We start from the raw sequence: 24,730 nt of genomic DNA on the forward strand, positions 1-24,730 counted from the left end.
TAAATCACAAAGTATATATTGAACCATAAAATGAGATAATTGCAGTTCGATTAATGCATATGTGGATCTTTGTGAACGTTGAGAAAAGAACATCATAACGAATGATCCAGACATTTGCATAGCACCAAGTTGTGCTTCAAATACATTAAAAAGTGGCCGAAATTGTGTTATTCAAACGCAGGGAATCAGGTGGCAGAGAGGCGGAGGATAAAAATGTCAACTATATGAAAGGGGTGTGTTTCCTTTTTGATAGGAAGGGCTGTGTCACTGAATACACAATTCAAATCATTAAGTTTGATGATGTTCATACTATGAATCATATTGAATTCAACAAAGATGAAGAAGTTACAGTGGTAGGTGTTTCTTGTTAGAATGGGAAGAAATTGAGGTAACACTTGATTACTATTGCAAAATTGTGTGTCATCTGTTCGTCTGTTCATCTGCTACAATAAAGTGTAATTCGAATATATTGAAATGAAACAACGATGGTCTTTTTCAAAAGCGAATAAAGATCCACCAAAGAGTGACATACTTGTACGAGCAAGGCTATTTACAGTTCTCGTGGCAGAAGGTTCGGATGTTAAAATGAGCATTAAGAACTGTCAAAGTGTTCCGTCAAAGGCGGAAGCTTCAAATAATGAAAATGAAGATGTTGAAATTTATCCGTTGAAAGTCTATGCAAGAAAATTTGTTACAAAGACAGTTGAATGCAAAGGAGAAAAAGAGATGAGTATTGAAAAACAATAATTTGATATCAATGACTCCTCTTCAGGAAATAGTGACAAAGTCGATGTGAGCGTGATAATGTGACAGTGAACGAAGGAGTAATAATAAATATTCAAGATTTCGTAGTTAGAACTTCAAATATTTAAACAGAAGGGATGATTTTTCTACAGTGATATAAGATGAAGAACTGAAGATTGAAACTTTGAGAATGATGACTTATAAGGATTTTTTAACAGAAATGGGTAGAAACAAGGAGTACATATTCAAGACATATAAAAGCAGTCAAATGATAGCAAGGAGCAAGCTTGGTTTAAGTAGGAAGGTTTTACACTGTCTGGGATTTCAAACATAAAACAAATAAGTCAAAGAGAACATTAACAAAGCATAAGGTTTGTCAGTTGCATCATTGTGCATGTTTGGAAAAATTTTGATGATTTCAACAAAAGTGGAGATGAATTCGAATTGTCAAAGAGCATGAAGAAAGGAAATGTGGAATGGAAGATGATTGAAAAAGATGAATAATATGAGCTTGAAGATATGAATGAAACATTGAAGTGAGAAGGACAGAAAGAAGAGTCACAACTGGAAAAATATAAGTCAAATTCCAAAACAATTTCATTAAGGAAATAGTTGTGCGAATGTTGAGATCGTTGTAACTTGGAATAAAAGGTATGGGACCAACAATAATATTGGTCATAAAATGAAACAGTTGATTGCTTGTTGAGAAATTAGAATTAATGAAAAATTAAGGAAAACATGAAGAAGAAGTATTTAAGTTTCTGTGAAATCTTCATTAAAAAGTTATGTGCCTTGGATTACCTTAATTTATTTTTCTTCAAAAAAGTTAAACCCGTTATGCATAAATTTTGAGTATTTATTGTGCTTGTTTGTTATTAACAAATAAGAGTTGTTTGCTATCATTTCTTCTTTTCATTTTTTTGAGTTATGTTTTTTATTAATCTATTCTATTATTTTCAAATAAAATATTTTTTGAAACTTAGGCTTAATGCCTTTCACTATTTTCTTTATTGTGTTAATGATTTATCCTTGATGAATGTCTAGGGACGTATTTAAATGTTTTTTGTTTAAAATTGTATTTAACTAGATGTGTATTTTACGTTCTGAATGGAAATTCGTGCTTTTGTAATTCACTATTGATCTTGCGAAGGTAAAAAATATATCTGTATTTAATTTTTTTATTGTTATTATTATTGATTGACTTATTTATAAGTGTAATCATTATATTGATTGATTGTATTTTTGAATGAAGCGAAATGTTTTTCTGAATGAAATATCGATTGAGAATGACAATTTATTGTGTATCAGTTATGCTGGAAAAATGATGATTAAAATGATTTTGATTGTTATGCTTTGTCTTTTGAAAAGTGTTTTTTCACTTTTGCAATTTGACTATCTTCCTGTAAGATATTTTGAGCACATTCGTTTACAACTTCAATTTTCTTTCTGAATTGCTTGTATTTAAATTATCATAGAAATTCTGCGAGCAAAGTATTTTACTGCTGAATTGTGAAATTTATCAGTAGGAAGTTAATGAAGAAAATTTTAAGATTTTTTTAACTTTGTTGAACATGTAGAGGATAATATGTTCTTTAACAAGAAGCTTCGCATTCTCATTTTGTTTTAACAACAATAAGGTTTGTGCAAATTTTCTAACAAATTTTTGATTTTTAAATGAATGATTATTAAAATATTTGTTATTATTTGGAAAAACAACTTGAAAGAGAAATTAACATTTATATATTTCTATAATTGTTTCATTATATAATATTTGACAATGAAGTTTAAGAGGCTTGTATATTTTGTGTACAATTCCTTGATTGAACTTGAATTTCATAGAGAAAAAGTTGTATTTAAGAAAATAAATTGTTTAAAAAAATTTTTTTGCAGTTGTTTTATGTTATAGCATTGAATGAATCAAATTTAATGATGTATTAAAAATTTTGATGAAGATTTTAAAAAAATTATCAGATGGAATATTTTAAATATTTCTTTTTGATCAGTTTAAAATATGTTTTTCTCGAAACTAATGTGTTTTTGATTTTTGGCGCACTTGTTATTTGCTAAAGTGTATTGAGAAAAAGACATTCTTAAAATTTCCACTTTGAAAAGTAAGTGTGATTTCCCAAGCACTTATGATGACATTTTCTATGCTTTAACTTATTAAAGCAATTAAAATTATTAATTTTTTTGGAAATAAGAAAATATTAATGAACATATTTGACAAAACAGAGCAAGCGATAATAGAGTTTGTCCAATCGTTTTCATTTTGTGAACAGGTTGATTGCACATCACCTCAAATGAATGTGCTTATTGTTCTGTTAAAATTCGTTGCCATAAGATATAAAGCAACTTCTGCAAAAGGAGACGGAATTCAATTAGAATTTATTTATGCTCAATCAATGGTTGACAATTGCTCTTTTCAAAGCTGTTCTTCAGGAAACGATGCAGGTGCAATATACGTCATTGAGCCAAAAACTCAAAGGCAGAAAGAATGCATTATTAATTCGTTCTTTTATAACTGTCAATGCTACGGAGCAATCGATGGGGCGGGGGGAGCAATTATTCATTGGTATCCAACGGACAAAGTCATTGTATCAAATTGTCTGTTTTGCAACAGCTATTCTATGTGTGGAGGTGGAGCTGTTGTACTGTTTGTAACATCAAATAACAATGGAATTTTATTATATTTCTGCTTTTTCCATAATAATACGTGCAGAATAAGTGGACATGATATTATTCTTCAAAATTCTGCTGCAAATAACATCGATTCAACCTGCTACTCCACAAGGAATACATCAAATAGAGTCAGTTTAGATTATTTGAGAATTGTTGATAAAAGCGAATGTCTTCGAAACGATTTTGGAAGAGTCGTGCTTATCTCTTTTTTTCTGTCTCAACAAATGCCTTGACTGTTATGGACTTTGCCTTATTCATGGCTCGGCAAATACAAATAATAATGGTTCAACGCTATTTGATTTCACATAAACAGGAGTAATGGGCAATAACAAACTGAATACATCTTCTGGAAGTGGACAATCAACAGAAACAGCATTTTCAACTGAGCCGGCGAATGTTCAGAAAGAAAAGAAAAGATGGGAAATGTTCGCTAAACAATGATTGTTTCTGTCACGTTATTACTTTTGTGATGTTTTACGAACGAAGCCTTTCGAATTTTTTTGAATTCTTCTTTTATGTGATAGATAGAACAAACATGGAAATACAAAATACCACTTGAAAGGAGGAAATTTACATAAACTATCTCGATGCCTGAAAGCAGAAAATATTAAATCCACCGTATTTCCATTGACACAGCCAGAGTACATTTTTGCCTACAAACACACAATACGAAACACAAAACACTCCAATTTTATCCCTTTCCATTTGCACAATTCCTCGATCTAACACGTCTCATCCGCGGAGCTATCGACGGCGCGCTTTCCTTCATCACAACCGCACCAATTTTAACAAATTAGTTCATCGTCTTTCTATCTCTCTCTCCCTCCCTCTCCCTCTCTGCCAATTACAATTTTCACTCATCAATTATCAATTAGACACGAAGCACCCACTCCCACCGCCTTTATCTTCTCTTTGTTTTTCTCCTTCTTGAAATTTACTGATTTTCCGCATTTCGCCCTTCTCCGTTTTTTTTTTCCTTCCTCTTCCTCTTTTTTTTCTTCCTCCTCTTCTGATTCCACTTCTGCTCCTTCTTCTCAATTTCTTTCGCTCATCTTTGTTATATTCCTCATTCAATTTGCAACCAATATCATCATTACAAGCAAGACTTTCTTAAGCATCCGCTATTTTTCTTCTTATCATTCGTTTTCTTCTTCTGCTGCTGCTTTTCCTTCATCTTCTCCTCTATTTCTTCTTCAATTTGATATAAATCGTGTCATTTCCTTTTGACATGACTGTATTCAACTGAGTTTCGGAATTTTCTCCGGAAAATTTTGAACGGCCACGAACGGGGGAATTTTTTTGGGTGTCTTTTTTTTTTATTTTTATTTTTGAGTTCAATAAATATTTATATCTATCTCTCTCTTTCTCTCATTCGTTCCGTCGTTGCTTGTGACTTAAGAAGGTGCGGAGGAGAAGAAGGAAGCAATCCTTTAGGTGTGAGAAGAATGATGCTGAGTCATAAGACGAAATGGAAGAAGACAAAGATGGTGAAAAGATGATGATTGAACGATTGCTGATTCAGAAGATGAAGCTGCTTTAGAAGAAGAACAAGAGGAAGAGGAAGAGGAAGAGGAAGAAGAATCGATTTTCTACAAATTCATCATCATCTGAATTCACGCACGTTCTTCAATCATCACTTTCTCTCCTTGCTCTTCTTCATCATCTCTTCTTCTTCCTTCACCTTAGCCATCATTCGCACCAATCTATCGATGAATCAGCTTACACAATAAGGCCTTGCCTCATATTCACTTTTCCCTTCAAATGCCCAATCTTATGATTCATGTTCAAACATTTTGCTTTTTCCATCTATCAATGCACTGTCTTAGCTTTATACATTAGAATGATAGGAATTTGCAAGCCGAGGTCATATTATGCACAATGAAATACCAACTAGTTCACACCAACTTGTTATTGAACGACTTTCAACTTTATTTTCTGAGAAAGACCAAGCAGAATAAGATTGAGTAGTCTCTATAACTGCTGCTCTTCCATGTTGCGCTGTGCAACTTGTGAAATTAGATTTCGTGATGTTCACATTTGACAAACATATGCAGCATAATGCTCTACCATGATTTGTATTTGAACATTCGTTGAATGAGCAGGAAGTGATTGCAAGATTTGCATTTGCACAATAAACATGAAGTGCACCGCCATAACTTGATCCACCAGTTGAATCATTCCATTCGCACCATTCAAATTTATGGCTGCTCTCATCAAAAGAAGTCAACCTTTCAAGTCTCTTTCTATCAGTTTTATTTTCCAACATGATCCACAGCAGCATTTGGAAAAGAGCGTGTTTGACGGAGGAAAGATGAGTTGAAGGCAGAGAGAGAGAGTTGGATGAACTGTTGAGAGAGAGGAGAGGATGGCTCCATTGATAGCATTGCGAGAGCATTGGAAGAAAGAGAAAATGTTGCAAAAAGGATCAGGATAAGGGGACAAAGAAGAAGAAAAGAAATGCAAGTTTCTAAGCTGCCACGTAGCATTAAGTGCACTTTTGCAGTTATTCATGTTTTAGACAATGAAATTGTTCGGAGCATTTCACTTTTCCACTTAGCTTTTTTTCTCCAAATTAAAATTGCATCACCTGTGCATTCCACAACAAAAACATATAAATGTCAGTGAAAGGGGCATTCAACTCACAAATTCAATTAATATTAAAAATTTTGCAAGCTTAATTTGACGTTGTTATGTTTCATTTCCAATGAAAAAATAAAAGATAAAAATTCATGAAAACAGTTTTTTAACCAATAAAAGCAACATATGATGCTTCAAAAATTTAAGTCGAATGAAGAATCGCATTTATCAGATGGATTTTTGGTAAGATTTCTTAATTATTATGAATAAACATTCTTCTTTTTAAACAAAACAACTTCAATTGATTAAAATGGGTTTATGGAATTGAAGAAGTTTATTCAAGTTTCATCTAACACAGTGATGAATATTATCGAAATGACACATTTTTTATTTTGAAGAGAATGGTTTCCAAAAGAGTTACAATTTACAATTCTTTGGAATTAAGACTTCACCTGAACAACAACCATGACTTTTGCAATCTTCCACGAGGATAAAGTTATTCTCTTGCAATTTCCCCGATCAAGCGTGAATCTTTGATATCTATGTGCGATTGTATAAAGGAGGAAAAGTGTTGATAGAAGAAGTTGAAAAGCCTTACAACTTGTTTTAATTGTAAAATATTTGCACCTTAATTATCCTTGTTTTCAATTGACTTCGTTCCACTGATGAAACAAGATTAAACATGTTTCATCTGGTAACCTTTCAATGGAACTTGTGTAAGTTGTATCCAAACATTTAGAAATTGTTCACGAAATATTTGAAAGGTATTTGCTTATATTTTGAGTTATTTGCAACTTATTTGGATTCAATTGTTCAAGATGTTGAAATGTATCTTCTCATCAAGAAGGTCTTATACACTTTCTCATTTCAATGTTTTGTTTTTCAAAAAATGAAAATTTATCATTTCACAAAAAGAAGTTTCACTTTTTGGTTAATGTGAGATAAAAAATAAAAGAGAATGGCATAACTGTTTGTTTTCTGAAGTGGCTAATAACTGAAGAAATCAATCGATTTCTTTTGAGGAAAAGAAATAAATAAAAACACGCAAAGTGTCTAATACACTGAAAAATAAATCGAAAAGTTAAATTGGCTTTGAAACGAAATTAAACAATAAGATGATTGAGATTTCTTGCTCCTTGTTTAATGTGCCGTGAAATTAGGATTGTTTTTTAAAATGCCTCTTCTTCCAATTTGAAAATAGAAAAACAATGATAATAAGGCAAATTGCACCTCCAATAATAATCAATATCGGAATTGAAGTTGAAGTTGAAGTTGGAGATGGAGATGGAGATGGAGACGGAGTTGGAGTCGGTTCTATTTCAGGAGCTTCCGTATATCTATAACCAAATATACGAATTTTGTGAGGCACAAAAGGTGAAATCGACACTTCCACATTTTGTACCGTTGGCGTGTTATAAACAGAAATCAACTTTTGTGCTGCTTTTTGTCCGTTCACAATCGCCGTTCGAGTTCTTTCGGCAAGTAATAATTCACATATATCAGTTCCATCAATATACTCTTTGCACGGATTTGGAAAATTTCCTAAAGTGAACAAATCCCACTCTTCGGGCAACTTTTTCATCTTTGAAACGATATCATCAATTGGACGACGTCTGTTTGGATTGTGAGACTGAATCAGAAGAACTGGTTTATCTTGGCCAGTTCTCCTTGCTCTTTCAACAATTTCAAAATTTACTTGTAATTCGCTTTGCCAAATTCCACACTCGTCATATGGTCTTGTTGTGTTTCCCATGAATGATTTTGCTGATTCATAGGTAAATGTTGTGTTTTTGTGTAGTTTTGGCATTGATCGAAAATTTGGATGATCGTTTTGACACAATTTATATAAAAGCTTTCCGTTAACGCCTTCAAATAATTCAAAGGGAACTTCGCTTTGTTCAAGCGCCTTCATAATTTCATTTCTTTCTTCCTTTCCTTTCCATGGAGCAACAATATAAACATCTTGCAATCCAAGTTCTTCAAGTCTATTTGCTATTTTTTGTGATTTTATTCCATCAGTATATTTCCATTTGTATCCTTTGGTTTCAAATGTTGCACACAAAAACAACAAAAATCCAATCATGCAATGAGTTGAAAAATAGACCTTTGGATGTTCTAGTAAAAAGGAAAAAATATCTTAATCAAATTTTTGTGACCCTATTTTTAAAGTTAATTATTTAAAAATTATTTCTTTTCACATGAAGATGGAATATGTTTCAATTGATAAAAATCTATAAAGAATGATTTGAAACAAGTGTTAATATAAAAGATTCGTGGGTGAAGAAAATATAAAATCGTTGAAAATGAAACAATTTGAATCTTTTCTTGTTGCAACTGTTTGAAAAATTGATTTCAATAGATTCAACAAGTTCTGAATGAATAAAATGTTGATGTAGTTAAAACTTGTCTTGCTGTTTTTTTTTGATCAAGCTTCCATCTGAAAAAGAAAATCTATTTCTGAAAATAGAACTTTCCTTAAAATTCATTCTTCGCTAACTTTTAACTACTTTTGATATTTTGAAATTTTTAATTTTTCGTCTTACTTATCCTTAAAAAAAAAAAAAAAAAGTTTTTTTGTTTTATCCAATTATTTTTTTGAGCCATTATATTATTTCTTTAATTTTATTTGTTGAATTCTCATCAATTCCAATCTTTCAAAATGAATTGCAAAACGTTAGTATTATCTCGAAAAACTGTTCAAAATTTTGTTGTATTCACCCAATTATTTTCAGCGAATCACTGAAGGCAGCCCATGAAGTCGTTTGCGTTAAATTCTTAATTTGAGTGAATTTGTATTTCATATCAAAAATCTTAATCATCACGTTCATTGGTGCAAGCAAAAAGAATTTTTTCTTTTCAGTTTTAATTTTTATTTTGATTTTGTTTTTTTTTTTTTTTTTTTTTTTTTTTTTTTTTTTTTTTTGGTGGGAAAGAAGCGTCACTTGCTGGAAATGGTTTTATTTCACAAGAGATTCATTCCATTGAAAGAAAACTGCAGCTCTGAAGAAAACGCTTTTGCTGCTGTCTTCATCATTGCCATTGCCATTGCCATTGCCACTGCTGTTTCGTTTTGGGGAAAATGAAATGCAGATTTTCCTATGTGTTATTTTTTCCCCACTCTTTATGCATCAAATGCGTTATCGCGAATTTTTGACGAGCAATTGAGCACACATTGGAACTTCATGTTGATGATACAGCCCATTAAGAGATCATTTATCTGTCTGAAGACTTTCAACATGTTCTGCTCATGATGATGCCAAGCAAACATAAATGAGATGTCAAAAACTCTGCGATTCATCAGTTGGAAGCTGACAGTCCTTTTCATTTCGAACTTCAAAGACAAGAGCGCGAATTCAACACAACCAAAAAAAGCTAAGTGTTCAGCATAGCAAACTCCACTTTTGTTTTTCAAAGTCATCACAGAAACTCTTTTTTTTCAATCGAAAAATAGGTTTTTAATGTTCATGAGCTTTGTTATTAACTTTTCTGCTTTTGGAATCGCAGTGCCACGGCTTTATCTGAGTTTATCAAACCAAATTGCCTCATTCTTGAAGTCAACTGAGCCCGTGGCAGTTAGATTCAGCTGCCTCAAGCAAAAAGTGGCTAACGAATTTTGTAATGAGCTTTGAGAAGAGAACAAAGCCCAGCTGCAATTGGAAACGCAATTCATTGCAATATTGCGGAAAGCAGGACATTGGGCAATCTTTGCATCTGGCTGTTCCCCATCAACAATCCTTTGCTCTGCCGACTCGATTTCGCATCCCACAAACAGGACGTGAAGCGTCAAACGCTCGCGCTGAATCAAACACGCCGATGCCACAGCAGTCTTTCTTGGTGCACTTTTTGCTGTCCTGTTCGTCAGCTCAGACGTCTTCCGCTGCATGCAGTCCTTTTATATTATCTTCATTATCCTCAAAATCGGGCAAGTGTGATAGAGGATCTCAGTTGCTTTCATTTACCGATGAATAATCGGAATATGTTATGGCAATGGCAAAGACTAAAGTCGATGAAGTGCCAGAATTGATTTTAAAAAAAAGTCGTCTGAACGAAGTGCGATTCAAAAAGTTTTTATTCGAAAGACTATTCAATGCAAGGAGTCGGATTTTGAAGAGAGAAAAAAACCATGGCCCCTGCTCTTCAAACGAGCGAAGCTCCCTCATTTGCGACTCAGAACAAGAAACGAGCATCAGAGGGTTCTGTCCATTGCAAAATGAAAATTGTGATTTCTTTATCATTTCTTGTTCTGTGAACCAGCATGAACAGCGAAGCCAACAAATCCACAATCAGCTTCTCGAGTCGCAGCGAAAATACCAACACATTTGCTGGACTTGCATTGGCAAGGTGGTTGGGCTCAGTTTCTCATCCTCGTGAGGGCTGTTCCTGCACCACAGGTATCAATTGTTGGGGTGTGCGAAATGGATTACGATGCTCATTTCTGTGTTCTTGCTTCTCATTCTTTTTCACCAGCCTTCTTCGATGAACAACAAAAAATTGTCATTTCCATTTCATTCAAATTCTCATCGAATTCAGGGATAAGCCTCGTCTTTTTTTTCTTTTCAGAAGAACAAAAGGGATATTCATTCTATTACAAAATTTAGCCAAATTTAAGTGGCAATAGAGGTGATTTCGAGTCGAAAAAAGCTGATCAGTCGGAGCGAAATCTAAAAAGGAGGACGATTTTGCCTTTTTTTATTTGGAAGCTGAAAGAGGCGCAGATTAAAAAGAAAGAGTATTAGAGCAATTCTTTTATGAAATGAATGAGTTCAAAAATAGCATTCGGCAGGCTACACAACGTCACACGCCTTCAATATATCACAGAAGATGAAATGAGGAGAGGAATAGAAATTTTTAAGAAAACAAATAATCGAAGGATAGTTCAATGAAATAAGGGCGTTTTCAGCGCTCAAAAAAGGTGAAGTGAAAATAGCAAAAGAAATGGATAATTTTGAAGAGCTTGTTGATATTATTGAAGAAAGGAAAAGGGAAGATTCCATTTAGCAACGAGCGGAATTTGCATTTGATGAAAAGGAGAAAATAGATGAAGTAATTTTGAAGAAATGTTTTTCTCTTGTTGATGTTATGCTTTTTGTAAAAATTAAACTTCAAATGAAAAGAATATGAAAGCTTATATATTTTTCTTTGAAATGGAAATGAAAGAATTTATATGAGAACCTGAAAAAATTCATCTTTTCCAGTGATATTAATATTTGGGGCACGGAATGTGAGAGTTTTTGTTGGAGTGAAAGTTGAGATGAGAAGAGAGAGGGAGGCATCGCTGAAGGGAGCAACGCATCCGAGAGCATACTCCACTGTGGCACAGGAGCTTTGCTGTGTTTTGCCACAGGCATCGACATCACTTCCACCATTTGAGACTATTTTATTCTGGTTGATGATTGGAAGCCAGCCATTGTACACAGCGTTATCAGCTGTATTGCTGTTCCACACTCTTTTTACTTGGGTTGTTGAACCAAAATTTTCATATGTGTATTGAGTGATTCTATTTCCATTGAAAAACACATCGTTTCCCCTTCCATTTGTTGCAGTGATGCAATCGAAGAAACAGAATGTGATGAATTTGAACCCGCCCATCCAGGAATAAGTTGAATTGAAGAAAATGGCAGCGCCTCCATAATACGATGAACTTGTCAATTTATTATTGATGAACTGACAATCATTAACCAAAAACTGAGATGGTTTGTTTTGTGGAGGCCAACTGAATGTAAGAGAACCAGCAGAATCACCACCAGAATTTGCGATACACTTGCATTCAGAAAACAAAAATTGGCAAGTTGAGGTCATATTATTGAGCCAGAAATAACAACCGGTTCCACACCTACCAGATATTAAACAATTTTCGAAATTTTTTTCTGAATGGTGATAAACAGAATTTGTTTGCGGATAAGCAGTGTGGACTGCACTACCGCGAGCAGCAGAACAGTTTGTGAAATTAAACTTGACGATATTTACATTTGACAAATATACGATGTATAATGCACCACCAGCATAATCGCCTGTGATCGAACAATTGTTGAATGGGCATAGGTTCAAACGCGTTCCTTTTGCAATTTGCGTTTTTATACGCTCAATTTATAACCAATTAATAGATAATAATTATTTAAAAACTTTTTATGGACCGATTTTTCGAAAAAAATATTTCTTGTTGAAAAAAATGATTTTTGAAAAATGACCCATAAAAACATGAATTTCATAAAAAATTATTCAAATTTAAAAGAAAATGTAATTTTTACACATCAAAAGTGTTTGCATTGTTTAATAGACTTATTTTATTAATTAATTTTCATCATGAAAAAATATAAATCATAAATGAAAAAATTAATTTTATATCTTTGATCTAACCCACAATAAAAATTTTTATATCTTGAAAAATTGATTATTCCGTTTTTGTTAAAATAGAACCAAAAAGTTTGGGATACGTTCACTTTTATATGTTAATATAAGTATGTTATTATATGCGCACTTGTTTAATATTGAAAACAGCTCCTTTTAACAAACAGAAAATCATATTTTTTTTCGTTTGAATGTTTAAAAGCTGCAAAATTCAAATTTCAAAAAAGGTTGCAATGGTTCGATAAATATTAGCAAAACCTCCTTACGAATAAAAAATGATAAATTTATTTGAATCTTTGAAAAACTGACATATACTTTCATTTTTTTTTTAACTTTAAATTCAGAATTTCTCTTTTTAAATGCATTGAAACCGGAAATTATTTGGTTTTATTAATCTTTAAATGTCTCTAAAATCATTTGGAGTTGAGAATAATTGAGAATTTGTTTTTGATAAGTTTATTTTTTTATTCTTTTCACATTTTCGTTGATAATTACATGTTATAGACTTAAATAGAAATGTTTTTTATTAAAACATTGAAAAGCGAGTTTAGGTATTTTTTCTTTGTAATTTTGATATTGTTTTTGAAATAATTCTAAAATGGGACGAAATATTTGACTTCAGGTATATTCATTGAAAAAATATGCACTTTTCATGGACTTTTTGAGAACAAAAAAAACAATAAAAATTGGTCCATTTTTTGACATTCGTGAAATGTTGGAAAACTTTATGTTTTGATTTCAACGATGCCTGTTTGCAGATGTGAGAATCTAATTTATTTTGAAATCCGAGAAAACGAAACAAAGTGATAAGTGAAACAATTTTTTCTTGCTTTGTGCATAAAAAGCTTGAAAGTCCGTATTTTCCCCCAAATGTCTTTTTCAAATATATTAAAATCATCACTTTCTCAAAATTGAAAATAAAACATAAATCGAAAATGAATGAGATATTTAAAAACATGCAGCTCTTTCAAAACGATTAAAAACATTAACAACATAGTGTTTTGAAACAAAACAATTTGTTAATTGCAGTTTCAGCAAAGTGAAGAAGTCTCAATAAATAATGTTAAATGTTTTCTGATGCTATTCTAATTCTTTCTCCACTCATTGTTATTCCACGTTCTGGTGAATTGGTTATTGTTGCGTCTTTCATCAAAACAGAACTCTTCACAACATCCACAAGAGATCCATCCCATTTGCACATCTCCTCTTCTTCATTCAAATGATATTCATTTCTTTCCTTTGAACTCCCATTAAAAAGGCAATTGTCTATTTTCACATCCAAGCATTCACAAATCTCCATCATTCTTCCCTTCTCTTTTGTGCATTGACATTTCACAAAGGAACAGTTCAGCACACTCAATCCTCTTTCAGCTCCATCCATCTTTATCACGCTTCCTTCAATAGCCACTGAAATATTCTCAAACTTCATTTCCTTCATCTCTGCCTTCGCATTCTCCCCAACTCTCACAATTTCCCCCTCACACTCGATATTCAACGTTCTGGTTTCAGCAATTGACACACAAGATTCTCCACAGAATGACTAAGTGGTACAGCTGAATGAATTCCACTGAATGATGTTTCACTCATCTTCAGCTCCCCACTCTCGACATGAAGAATCATGCTCATCATCACAAGATCCATTGCTGACGAGCTGAAAAAGCAACCTGAAATCTCCAATCTCCCATCCTTCTCTTTCACAATGCTTTCCCCATTCTACCCAAACATCTCTCCATCACACTCTCATTCACAAACACAATCACAGCCCCTTCATTTCCCATCTCTTGAATTGTTTCATTAAAATGGACTATCGCCTTCATCTTCTTCATTGACTTCACACTCAAATCTCCAATCACACATCCCTCTCCCATCATCCCTTCCCCATCAATAACAATCATATTCGCAACACTCTTTTCAATGTGCCGAACTCCACACCAAATGCATTGGCATGGCTTCTCCTGTGCACCACACTGCCTGCTGTCACTCCCGTTCACACACACAAACACCTGAGAAGAACAATAGAATGTGATCAGCGGCATCAGATCAACATCATCCCTTTCCTTGTCTGACCCACATATCGAGTTCTCCTCCTTCAGTGCCTCCTGGCTGAAGTCCAGTCCAAACAGTCTTTCATTCAACTGTTACTCAATTGAGTTACACCGAATGAACACATCATTCCCAACGAATGCATCATTCATCACAAATCGGATGTTCTCCAACCTCAACCCAAGTGGTGGCATTTCCGTGTTGGTATTCTTCACTTTCGGATCAAGTGTGTTAATCATCATCCCTCTTCCCCTTCCATTCCCTGTCGAGCACACACACATCCCAAACGTACACCCACTCACTTTCACCTCCGAATCTCCTCTCTTCATCAGCATCTTCATCCCTTCTCTTTCCACACTCCTCTCACTCATTTCTTCGCTGTTATGCATCCTTCCATCACAAATCCATCAACAATCAGTTCTCACCCCTCAATGATTATCACATTGTATAGGATCTTTCCATTGGACAATGCCCCGCTCTCAAATGACACTGAACAGTTTGTGGTTTTGAGTGTTGATGTTGAATGAATGAATGCACTTCTTCTCAGATTCATCTGTCCTTTCACAACAAATGAAAGTCTCCTCATAGTCTGCAAACTCGAACATCCAAAAAGCCATTCTTATGTGAACGATCCTTCATCATTCACTTCCATGTTGCCTCCAATCGCATCCACAAATACACAATCAAATCCATTGTTGATTCCTGCTTCTGAATGGAATGAACATCCAGTTATCACCAATTCTCCATCTCTGTTTGAAATAATTGTTCTGTCCAAGTTGTCAAATCCAGACGCAAGTTGAAGTTGGATATTTGTCAATTCAAGATGATTATCATTTTCCATGAAATATTCCAGTTGACTTCCAATTGCCTTTTCAAAATTCAATATTGATTTCACATTCTCTTCTCCCATCTTCACATTCTTTTTAATCTTATAATTGGATATGTTGAATGGATCTCGAATTATTATGGATTCAGATATCTGAATTGTTTTATTTCCATTCCCCCTTTCCATGTTTTCCATCCATTTCCACATCATTTAGCATGGTTCTTCCTCGCGTCCACATTGCGCAACATCAAATTCACTGTTAGAGTTAAATAAATCAAATTCAAACAATTCTTTTTTTAATGGTAAAAAAAACCAAACTTTTATTTAGTACATGTTTTTATTTCTCAACATTGAGCTATTTTGTGTAAGAAATGTTTAATTTTGCAACATTGATTTATTTAAGCACGCCATGATCGAGCCTAATACAAAAAAATATTTATATACAAAAGAACAAATAAATATTTGCAGGAAAATAGCAAAATAAATATTTATTTGATGAAAAGAACCATACAAAACCTTTTGCGTTCCATTGCTACCAATTTTGAAATTTTAATCTTTCAGCTTAACAACATGGAAGTGAAAATGCATGCGTTTGTGTCACTGATAATAAAAGCTGTTTTCAATATTAAACAAGTGCGCATATAATAACATACTTATATTAACATATAAAAGTGAACGTATCCCAAACTTTTTGGTTCTATTTTAACAAAAACGGAATAATCAATTTTTCAAGATATAAAAATTTTTATTGTGGGTTAGATCAAAGATATAAAATTAATTTTTTCATTTATGATTTATATTTTTTCATGATGAAAATTAATTAATAAAATAAGTCTATTAAACAATGCAAACACTTTTGATGTGTAAAAATTACATTTTCTTTTAAATTTGAATAATTTTTTATGAAATTCATGTTTTTATGGGTCATTTTTCAAAAATCATTTTTTTCAACAAGAAATATTTTTTTCGAAAAATCGGTCCATAAAAAGTTTTTAAATAATTATTATCTATTAATTGGTTATAAATTGAGCGTATAAAAACGCAAATTGCAAAAGGAACGCGTTTGAACCTATGCCAATAAACTATTGCTAAAATTTCTTAAGACTTTTCAAAGCACTATGGATAAAATTTGTTGATAGCATCTGTAATATCTTGTCGTTTTTTTCTCTTATGTCAGTGACTGTCAACGACGGTCAATGACAAATTATAACAAAAATATTCCTCAACTGACATTTTGTGTCAAATAAAATGTATGTTGGTAACTTGATCATCAAAATTAAAAATTTGTATTTTTTCAAAATAAAGAGAATTGTTGTATATTTATTATCATATTAATTATTTTTGTAATTAAGAATTATGAAATCATTATTTATAACCCTTTTTGACAAGTCATAAATATCTTGTCAGTCATTTTGTCATTTTTTCAATTTTCTCTTGTCATGTCACAGAGGTTTATTCGCACCACTCAAAGAGATAGCTATTCAAATCAGTAAAGAACAACCGAGTTAATTTCTCTCTGTTGGTTTCATTTTCAATATATTCAACAGCGGCATTGGCTGAAGAGCGTGTTTGATGGAGGAAAGATGTGTTGAAGGCAGAGAGAGAAGTAGATGAGTTGTTGAGGTTGGGTGGGATGGTACCATCGATGGGGTTACAGGTGTGGATGAAGATGGTTGAGTGGACAGAAAGTGATGAAAGAAGAGAGATGGAGGGGATTGAAATATTATTGATATTGATGTAAGTGGAAATAAAAGAAGTGGTTGAGATTGTTGAGGCGAATGAGTTGAGAGAGTGAGAAGAAAGGGATTGAAGTGAGAGATGGAACGAGAAGGAAATCGAAAAACGAAATATATGCTTTGAAATTGATTGGTTTTATCGATACAAAATTTGCAATTTGCTATATTTAAAAAAAAGATGTTGATCAAACTGTTTCACTTTTCCTTTCAACATTTGTTTTTGCAAAAAAATTGAGCACTGCTTGTGTTTTTGCAATGAAAACAAAAATTGATCGGTTAAATCAATGTTTAACTCAAAATATTTTTTTTATTTTATTATTATTACTATTATTATTATTTGTGTGTGTGTGTGTGTGTGTGTGTGTGTGTGTGTGTGTGTGTGTGTGTGTGTGTGTGTGTGTGTGTGTGTGTGTGTGTGTGTGTGTGTGTGTGTGTGTGTGTGTGTGTGTGTGTGTGTGTGTGTGTGTATTTTCATCTAAAAACAAAAAGATCACATTTGAGAAAATATTTATTTCTGAGAAAACTGAAAACACAAGGTTATCAACAAATTGATATGAAACAAAAATTTTATTCTATTAATTTGTTGGATTAAACACCGTATTGTTCAATATTCATTTATTTCGTCTTTTTTTAATTTTTATTTTTATAGGGTGGTCCTTTTTATTTTGCATATGGAATTAAAAATGAGTTAATAAATAATGGATTATCAAAAATTTTTGATGTGGGGGAAAATATTGACTTTTAAGATTTTTTTGCACAGGGCATTGAAAAATTGCTTCGCTTATAACTTTATTTCGCTTTCTCAGATTTTGAAATAATTTTAATTTTCATATCTGCAAACAGGTTTCGTTGAAATCATAACATAAAGTGTTGAGGCATTTTTCGTATGTCAAAAAAAGAAAACATTTTTATTGTGTTTTTTTATTTCAAAAAGTTTATGAAAAGTGCATAATTTTTCAATGAAAATGAATGATGTGAAATATTTTGCACCATTTTTTCATAAATAAAAAAAATAGTTGTTCAATTTCTCATCTATATTTCGAACATTTTCTTAAAACAAGATATTAATTACTTTCTTTCATTCAGCCAATAATAAACTGATCTCAAAGTTTTGTTATCAAAAAAATACTCAATTTGATAAATATCGAATTATATGTTTAACAATTTTGAATAATAAGTTTCCCGTATTTGAATAACAAATGGACATAAATAAAACAAAAATACATACGTTCATATAAATTTTTTCTAAAAATAAAAATAATTGCACAAATGTTGCTAAACATAGATTACATATTTTCAATCTCCAAGATCAAAAACAACTTCCCATAAAAGCTGAAGAAAACATTTGATTCAATTGAATGAATGTTCGACATAAATGCAAATGAAGCAAGAATCTTTAAAGATCCAAAAAATTAAAAAATCCAACAACAACAAACAAACAGACAGACAGATAGACAGACAGACAGAAAGCGGAGTTCATTAATTTTTGGGAGCCATAAAAAGATATACGGTAAAACACATATAAAATTGATGATCTCACCAAATATTTTATGTTTTTTCGTAATTAAAACTGAACATTAAGGATGAAGTTTCTCAAAACAATAACAATGATAAGAAGAATTTGAAAAAGAGTGTTTTTCATTTTTTGTCTTTATTTTTTCTCAGCTCGTTTGTCAACTTGTATGTATCTTGCAAAGAAAATAGAGTTGAGAATACAAGTTTTGTATTAACAGATGATTTTTTAATTATTTTCATTTCAAAAAATTATGGTACCAATTAAGAAAAATGTTCTTATAAAAAGATGATCATAAGACGTAGTAAAAGAATCTGAAAAGCAATTTTGTTCTTGTTTGCAAAACAAAAAATACATACGAAAATTTTGATTATCTTTTTGTCTATCAGTTTTGAGGCTTTTATTTTTTGTAATCATCCCTTTTTCTGAACGAAAATTTTTCAAAGGTTCGATTTTTCTGAATAGAAACAAATAATTAAAAAGAAAAAACATAATAATTGTTTTAAAAAAACTTCAATTTTTGAGATCATATTCATTAAAAACAAATCTTCAAATGAAATTATGATTTTTCGAAGTTCATTTATCAATATTCAAAGTGAATTCTCTCACCAAACTTTTTGATATTGGGTAATTCTTTTTGAAAAGTTGCAAATGTTTTCTTTTCAAATAAATCAAAAATTTCCTATTTGGCTCAAATTTTCGTTGGCATACACCAAACTTCACTAATATGGAATCTATTTTAGGATAATGCTATTTCACACATTCTAAAGAAGATTCGTAAGTGGATACGAAAATTTGAACAAAATATGAAATTTTTGATTTATTGGAAAATTAAACATTTGCGACTTTTCAAAAAGAATTACCCATGTAGAAAATGTGGATATAAAAATTTTCACATAAATGCATACACATATCATAAATGTTTGCAACGGTGGATACTTTCAATTACTGTGGACAGTTACATTCTCTCAACAACCGTTGACAGTTGTTTTTTGATTATAAACCCAATTATTCACTCAATGAACACAAACTAATATGAATTATAAAAATGACTTATGCAACACAGTGAAATTAAAAACAATTAATCAAAATTTTTGAAGAAACTCGGAAAAAAAAGATTCTCCGAAAAATAATAACAAAAATATTTTTTTCTTGGAGACAAGTTGTTGCATTTTTTTTGTGATTGAAAAGTTTATGTTCATTGAAGGAATAATTGAGTTAATTGAAAAAATGAAACTGCCAACGGTTATTGAGATTTCTCTGCTTTCCACAGTTATAAAAAGTGTCCACCATTATTTTCACAAACAATAATCTTTTTCCTAATAGGCGGACACTTTCCTTATGTCAGGACAGCAGACTTTTCTCATCAGCGAATGATTGTTGAATAAAGATACTTTTCCACATCGCTTGTCAGGTGAATATGAGTACATGAAGCATTCTGAGAATACTTCATTCTTGTTCTTTCAATTTTCAAAATAATAAATTTTGTTTTTCGTAGAATATTGGAAAAACTTATGAGTTCGTGTTTATCCGAAAAACAAAATTAGTTTTTCGAAAAAAAAAAAGAATGCACAAGAATTCATCACTCTTGGAAAACTGCATGTACTCACATTCACCTGACAAGCGATGTGGAAAAGTATCTTTATTCAACAATCATTCGCTACAGAGAAAAGTCTTCTGTCCTGACATTAGGAAAGTGTCTGCCTATTAGGAAAGTGACAAAACAAATATTTTCATCACAAAAAAGAATAAATAACTCAACAAAAATATTTATCTTTGTATTTTGAAAAAATGTTTAAAAAAGATAAAAAATTCCTTTCTAAATTAAAAATCAAATATTGAAAATATCATATTTTTGAGCTATATGTCAAAATTTTTTTGAAAAGTTCCACGACTTTTATTTTGTCCCACAAAAGATCAAAAATGATCAATATATATTGAACATTCCGTACCCATTCTAGTTTGAAAATGTTATTTGTTGTTATTTATTTCGCTTTTAATTGAAAAATAGGATACAAAATTGTTCATATCATATGGGTGATTTTTTTTGACATCATAAAAAAAGATCAAAAATCAAAAAAATTAATTCTATTGTGGTATTTATTGATCAAAGAGTCAAATTGATTTTTCATGTATATTGAGCTTTCATTTCTGTTATATATATTAGTTTTATTTTAATATGCAGAAAATCATACCTTTTTTATACTTTTGGTGAAAAAGAATTTTTAAGATAAAGTTTTTTAAAAATTAGCATAAAGTAAATAAATGAAACTTCAGAAAAAAAATAGAAGTTTTTCAACTTTTCAAACAGTACTTATAAATAAAAATTAAATAGACATATATAACTGTATATAATTTGTTTATTTTAAATTTTATGAAACGTGTTTAATATTTATTGAGCTGAATCATCATTACGAAGTTCATGCTCCAGCAGTTCAGTTCAACGACTTTTAAAGACAATAAGCGAAATGGAGGCACAACAACAAACGATGATAACAATAGAGTCAATCTCGACTTTTCTTTCATAATTCTTCTTATGAAATGATTTCCTAATTTTCTTCTCCATTAGCTGCCCGTCTTTCTTCCGTTTCTACTCCATTTCATTTCAATCCCCCATTTGAAAATGTTGTCCATTTTGACTTCTTTAATCTCCAATGATTTCATAATTAATCTTTCATTGTACAGCTTTATCGCTTCTCAAACGAAAAAATAGAACTTGTGAAGCTTTTTCCGCAAATTCGCTTCGTTCATTTTCTTTATTTTCTTATCCTCTCAGCCATCCCCCTCTTCCTCGACCACTCCTTCATCATCAGTCTCATCTTTTGCAACCTCTGAATATTCAACCTCACCTCCCTCACAAACACCTTCTCCCTCGACTTCTTTAACAGTTCCAACTGCACCATGAACAGCATCATCTTGACGCATAGAAACCAGAAAACTTCCTCAGGCGAACGCTTTCCTTTACGTAAAAATAAGCCTGATCTGTGTGATGGAAGAGGTGACCGAAGGAAGAAGAAGAGGAGGAGGAAGAGGAAGGAGAGGAAGAAGACGATGATGAAAGAGAAGAAGAAAAAGAACAAGAAGAAGAAAGAAGAAAAAGAAAGAAGAAGAAGAAGAAAGAAGAAGAAAGAAGAAGACGAAGTTAGAAAAAGCATATTTTACCAATAAAAATGATAGAAATATTTTTTGTTATTCATTCTATTGCAAGTTACAAACGTATATGTCAATGGAAATGCTGAGGAAGAACAAGAAACAGGAAGATCCTTCAATTTTTGAGCTGACAGAAGCATAGTCTTTCTCATTAATCTCTCAAAATGTTCCGATTCATCAGATTTTGGAAACATTTTCACTTGTCTCTTTCGGAATCTTCGCTTTGAACAAAGGAATATTCAAGTTATTCTCAAACTTTGAGAGATGTTCTTCTTCCACACATTCTATTTGTTCTTCTTTCTTCTTTTTCATCTTTCTTCAAGTGGAGCAGCGTGGAGATCTGCTTCGCCATTCAGGAGGCGAAGAAGCGAAGAGAAAAAGGTGACAGGAGATAATAAGCAATCTTCATCTTCATCATTAGTGCATGCGATTGACCCTTCGTGTGCGAAGGTCTTGTCAGCAACATGCACGTGAGCATCAGTAATTGACGATATCGAAAGGCGGCTGAGGTGAATTTGAGTTGCATGCAGCTGTCGCTGCTGCTATTGTCGCCACGGGTATATGATGTGGTAATTTGCAATATGCTGAGTTAGGTTGTTGCGCATCCCTGCTATGTGATGCTTTGGAAATGCTTTCTGTTTTGCATTAGGAGCAGATTCTTTCGTTGACTGCTTCGATGTGAATTGTATTGGAGAGCAAATATTTGTTCTTCAATGGATGAGAATGAGTTCTTTGAGGTTATAATCTGTTTATCCCTTTGCTGCTTCAATCTGCGATAGTGTTGATGGAGCTTTTGTCATTGCATCCGATGCGTTTTTTTATGACGATAGACTACGAGGTGATTTGGAAAGGGATCACACAATCTTTTGAGAGGAAGAAGCTGAGGAGAGGGCGATGAAGAAGATCGGGTTGACAATGGAGGATGTGGTTCTGTCACCAGCAGCGATTGCTCCTGCAGTACTTGAGGAACAAGAAGAGGCAGAAGAGGATAAGGAGGAAAAAGATGATGAGAAGGAAGAAGATGAAGAAAGAAGAAATGGGAAATAGAAGTGAATGAAGATGATGTGCTTGCAGAAGCAAATGTTGAGAAATTGAATGGCGTTTCAATTATTTTCTGCTGAATCCTTCTTCGGTTTTTGATAACAGACAGAAAATCTGAGCAAAGCGTGGTTAGAATCGTTACAGGCTTATTCTTCTCTTTTGTTGTTTTCATCTTTTCTTTTGCTCCTCTTTCTTTCTGAGCCTTTCTAATGTCTTTGTCAAATCCATCTTCTTCTTCTTCCTCTTCCTCCTCCTCTTCTTCATCTTTCTCATTATCTATACATTTATCTGACAGACGCATTGAACCCTTTTCATCTTTATCACTCACAAACTCATTTGCACTCCTCTTCTCATCCTTCTTCTCTCTCTTCCCTTCCTTCCTCTCCTTCTCATAACCCATCAAAAACCACTTACTTGCCACATGAGCTGTGTGGTTCAGAAGGATGCTCTGCGACTCAAACACATCCCTCGTCGCTGACACGCTGCTGCTTGTCAACGCTTCTCCATTGTCAAATCTGATCTTCCTAAGAATCACACAAAGGATAGGTTGCGACAAGGAAGAAACAGATAAAGGAGAGGAAGAAGGTGATATGTTCGATGTGTTATGGGACTTCTGTGTTAGCGAAGAGGAGTCTGAGGCGGGAGATGATGGAGCATATGGCTTTGGCGGATTTCCCACAACAACAGAACTGATAGACAATTCAGCGTGTCACAAAGGAGAAAAAATAGGAGTCGCAAATATCGAAGAGGTTGTCATATTTTGAGTGCGCAGCTGGGCAGACGAGAGTGAGCTGTCGAATGAGCAGGATATCTGCTACTGTTCATCTTTATCATTATCTCCTTCTTCTCTTCCCCTGTCCCTCCTCCTCCTTACTGCTGCTGCCTGTGCAAACCTTGTGTCGAAAGCATCAATTTGCGATGTTCAAAACTCGTCTTTCTCCTTCGCCTTCGTCTTCGCCTTTGGCTCTTCCAACTGCTTCCCTTTCTTCTGCTCTGAGCTTAACTTGCTCCTGAAATCCACCTTTTTTGCCTCTTCCATTTGAACATGTACTTCATTCTCTTCGCTTCTTGGCGGTATTGTTTCGCGAGAGGATGAACGCAATGTGCCTTGAAGCTCCTTCCCTCTTCCACTGCCATTTCTCGTGAGATGCCAATTCGCCTCATTCACCCTGTTTTGCACAGCCGGAGCGCGGAAGCCGTATGAAGTGCTGAAGCGGAGCGGAATGCGCCTCTGGGGAAGAGGAAAACAGTTCAAATGCACATTCAGTGAAGCTGCAGAATGCATTGATTGCGATGATAGTGATGTTAAGAGAATAGAAACCGAAATAAATAACTTTTGGTTTGAAAAGTTGCTCGACCAAATTGAATGAAATAAATGAATCAGAAGATCAATGTTCTTGTCCATCACGAAGTGAGATGAGGCACAAAAGAAGAATGCAGAGAAGAGATGATTGAGAAATCTGAAATTTGTCGAATGATATTTCTGACGAAGATTACTTGACTTCATATGATGTTATCGAATGAATGCAATGCTTAATTTAACAAGTTTATTTCGCAACGAAATAAAAAACCCAAATTGCAAATATAATGGCTGACGTTATGTTTTTAATCAAAAAAGCTTGATTCCTTCAAAGTCATTTGTCTTCTTTCCGTGACTTCCTCTCCTTTCGCTTCAAAAATAGAAAATGAATACACCTCCCAATTTCTTTTCCTTTCCATTTTTCCATCATCCAATCAGCTCACAATATTCTCTGAAAATATCAATCCCATCCTTTTCTTCATCTTTCCCATTCTCTTCCATAAAATATTCTTCTCCTCTCAAAAAATATCCCTCTTCCTATCAAACACTTCAGAATATTCTTCTTCTTTCCCGCTTTTGACCTCTTTTCCTTTTTTTCAAATTCCATTTCTCCAATCACCAATCAGTCCTCTTTCATCATCTCCAACCACTTCTCTACATATTTACTATATTATCTTCTCCAAATCTCCACCTATTCTTTCTCCACCCCTTGGTCTCAGAATTTCTTTCATTCAAAAGCCCCTCTTGAAATATTAACATTCCATAAAATACTC

At 32.9% G+C, this 24,730-nt stretch overlaps 4 protein-coding genes across 4 annotated transcripts; 1 reads left to right on the forward strand and 3 right to left on the reverse strand.

Annotated features, from left to right (window-relative positions):
* Positions 1–7,156: 7,156 nt before the first annotated feature.
* On the reverse strand, positions 7,157–8,083 carry MONOS_13761 (uncharacterized protein; the record flags this gene model as incomplete). The annotated part of the gene is made up of 1 exon (XM_067866495.1): positions 7,157–8,083. The coding sequence occupies one exon, from the start codon at positions 8,081–8,083 to the stop codon at positions 7,157–7,159; it is 927 nt and encodes a 308-aa protein (XP_067732584.1).
* Positions 8,084–11,251: 3,168 nt separating this feature from the next.
* On the forward strand, positions 11,252–11,491 carry MONOS_13760 (uncharacterized protein; the record flags this gene model as incomplete). The annotated part of the gene is made up of 1 exon (XM_067866494.1): positions 11,252–11,491. The coding sequence occupies one exon, from the start codon at positions 11,252–11,254 to the stop codon at positions 11,489–11,491; it is 240 nt and encodes a 79-aa protein (XP_067732585.1).
* Positions 11,492–14,042: 2,551 nt separating this feature from the next.
* On the reverse strand, positions 14,043–14,762 carry MONOS_13759c1 (uncharacterized protein; the record flags this gene model as incomplete). The annotated part of the gene is made up of 2 exons (XM_067866491.1): positions 14,043–14,451; positions 14,566–14,762. The coding sequence occupies 2 exons, from the start codon at positions 14,760–14,762 to the stop codon at positions 14,043–14,045; spliced, it is 606 nt and encodes a 201-aa protein (XP_067732586.1).
* A 7,650-nt stretch (positions 14,763–22,412) lies between these two features.
* Positions 22,413–23,942, reverse strand: MONOS_15580 (uncharacterized protein; the record flags this gene model as incomplete). Its single annotated transcript, XM_067868465.1, has 2 exons — positions 22,413–23,346; positions 23,587–23,942. 2 exons carry the CDS (start codon positions 23,940–23,942, stop codon positions 22,413–22,415), a joined length of 1,290 nt encoding a protein of 429 aa, XP_067732587.1.
* Positions 23,943–24,730: the final 788 nt, after the last annotated feature.

The sequence above is a fragment of the Monocercomonoides exilis genome (genome assembly GCF_001643675.1).
Source record: "Monocercomonoides exilis strain PA203 chromosome Unknown scaffold9-1957334, whole genome shotgun sequence".
Lineage (NCBI taxonomy): Eukaryota > Preaxostyla > Oxymonadida > Polymastigidae > Monocercomonoides > Monocercomonoides exilis.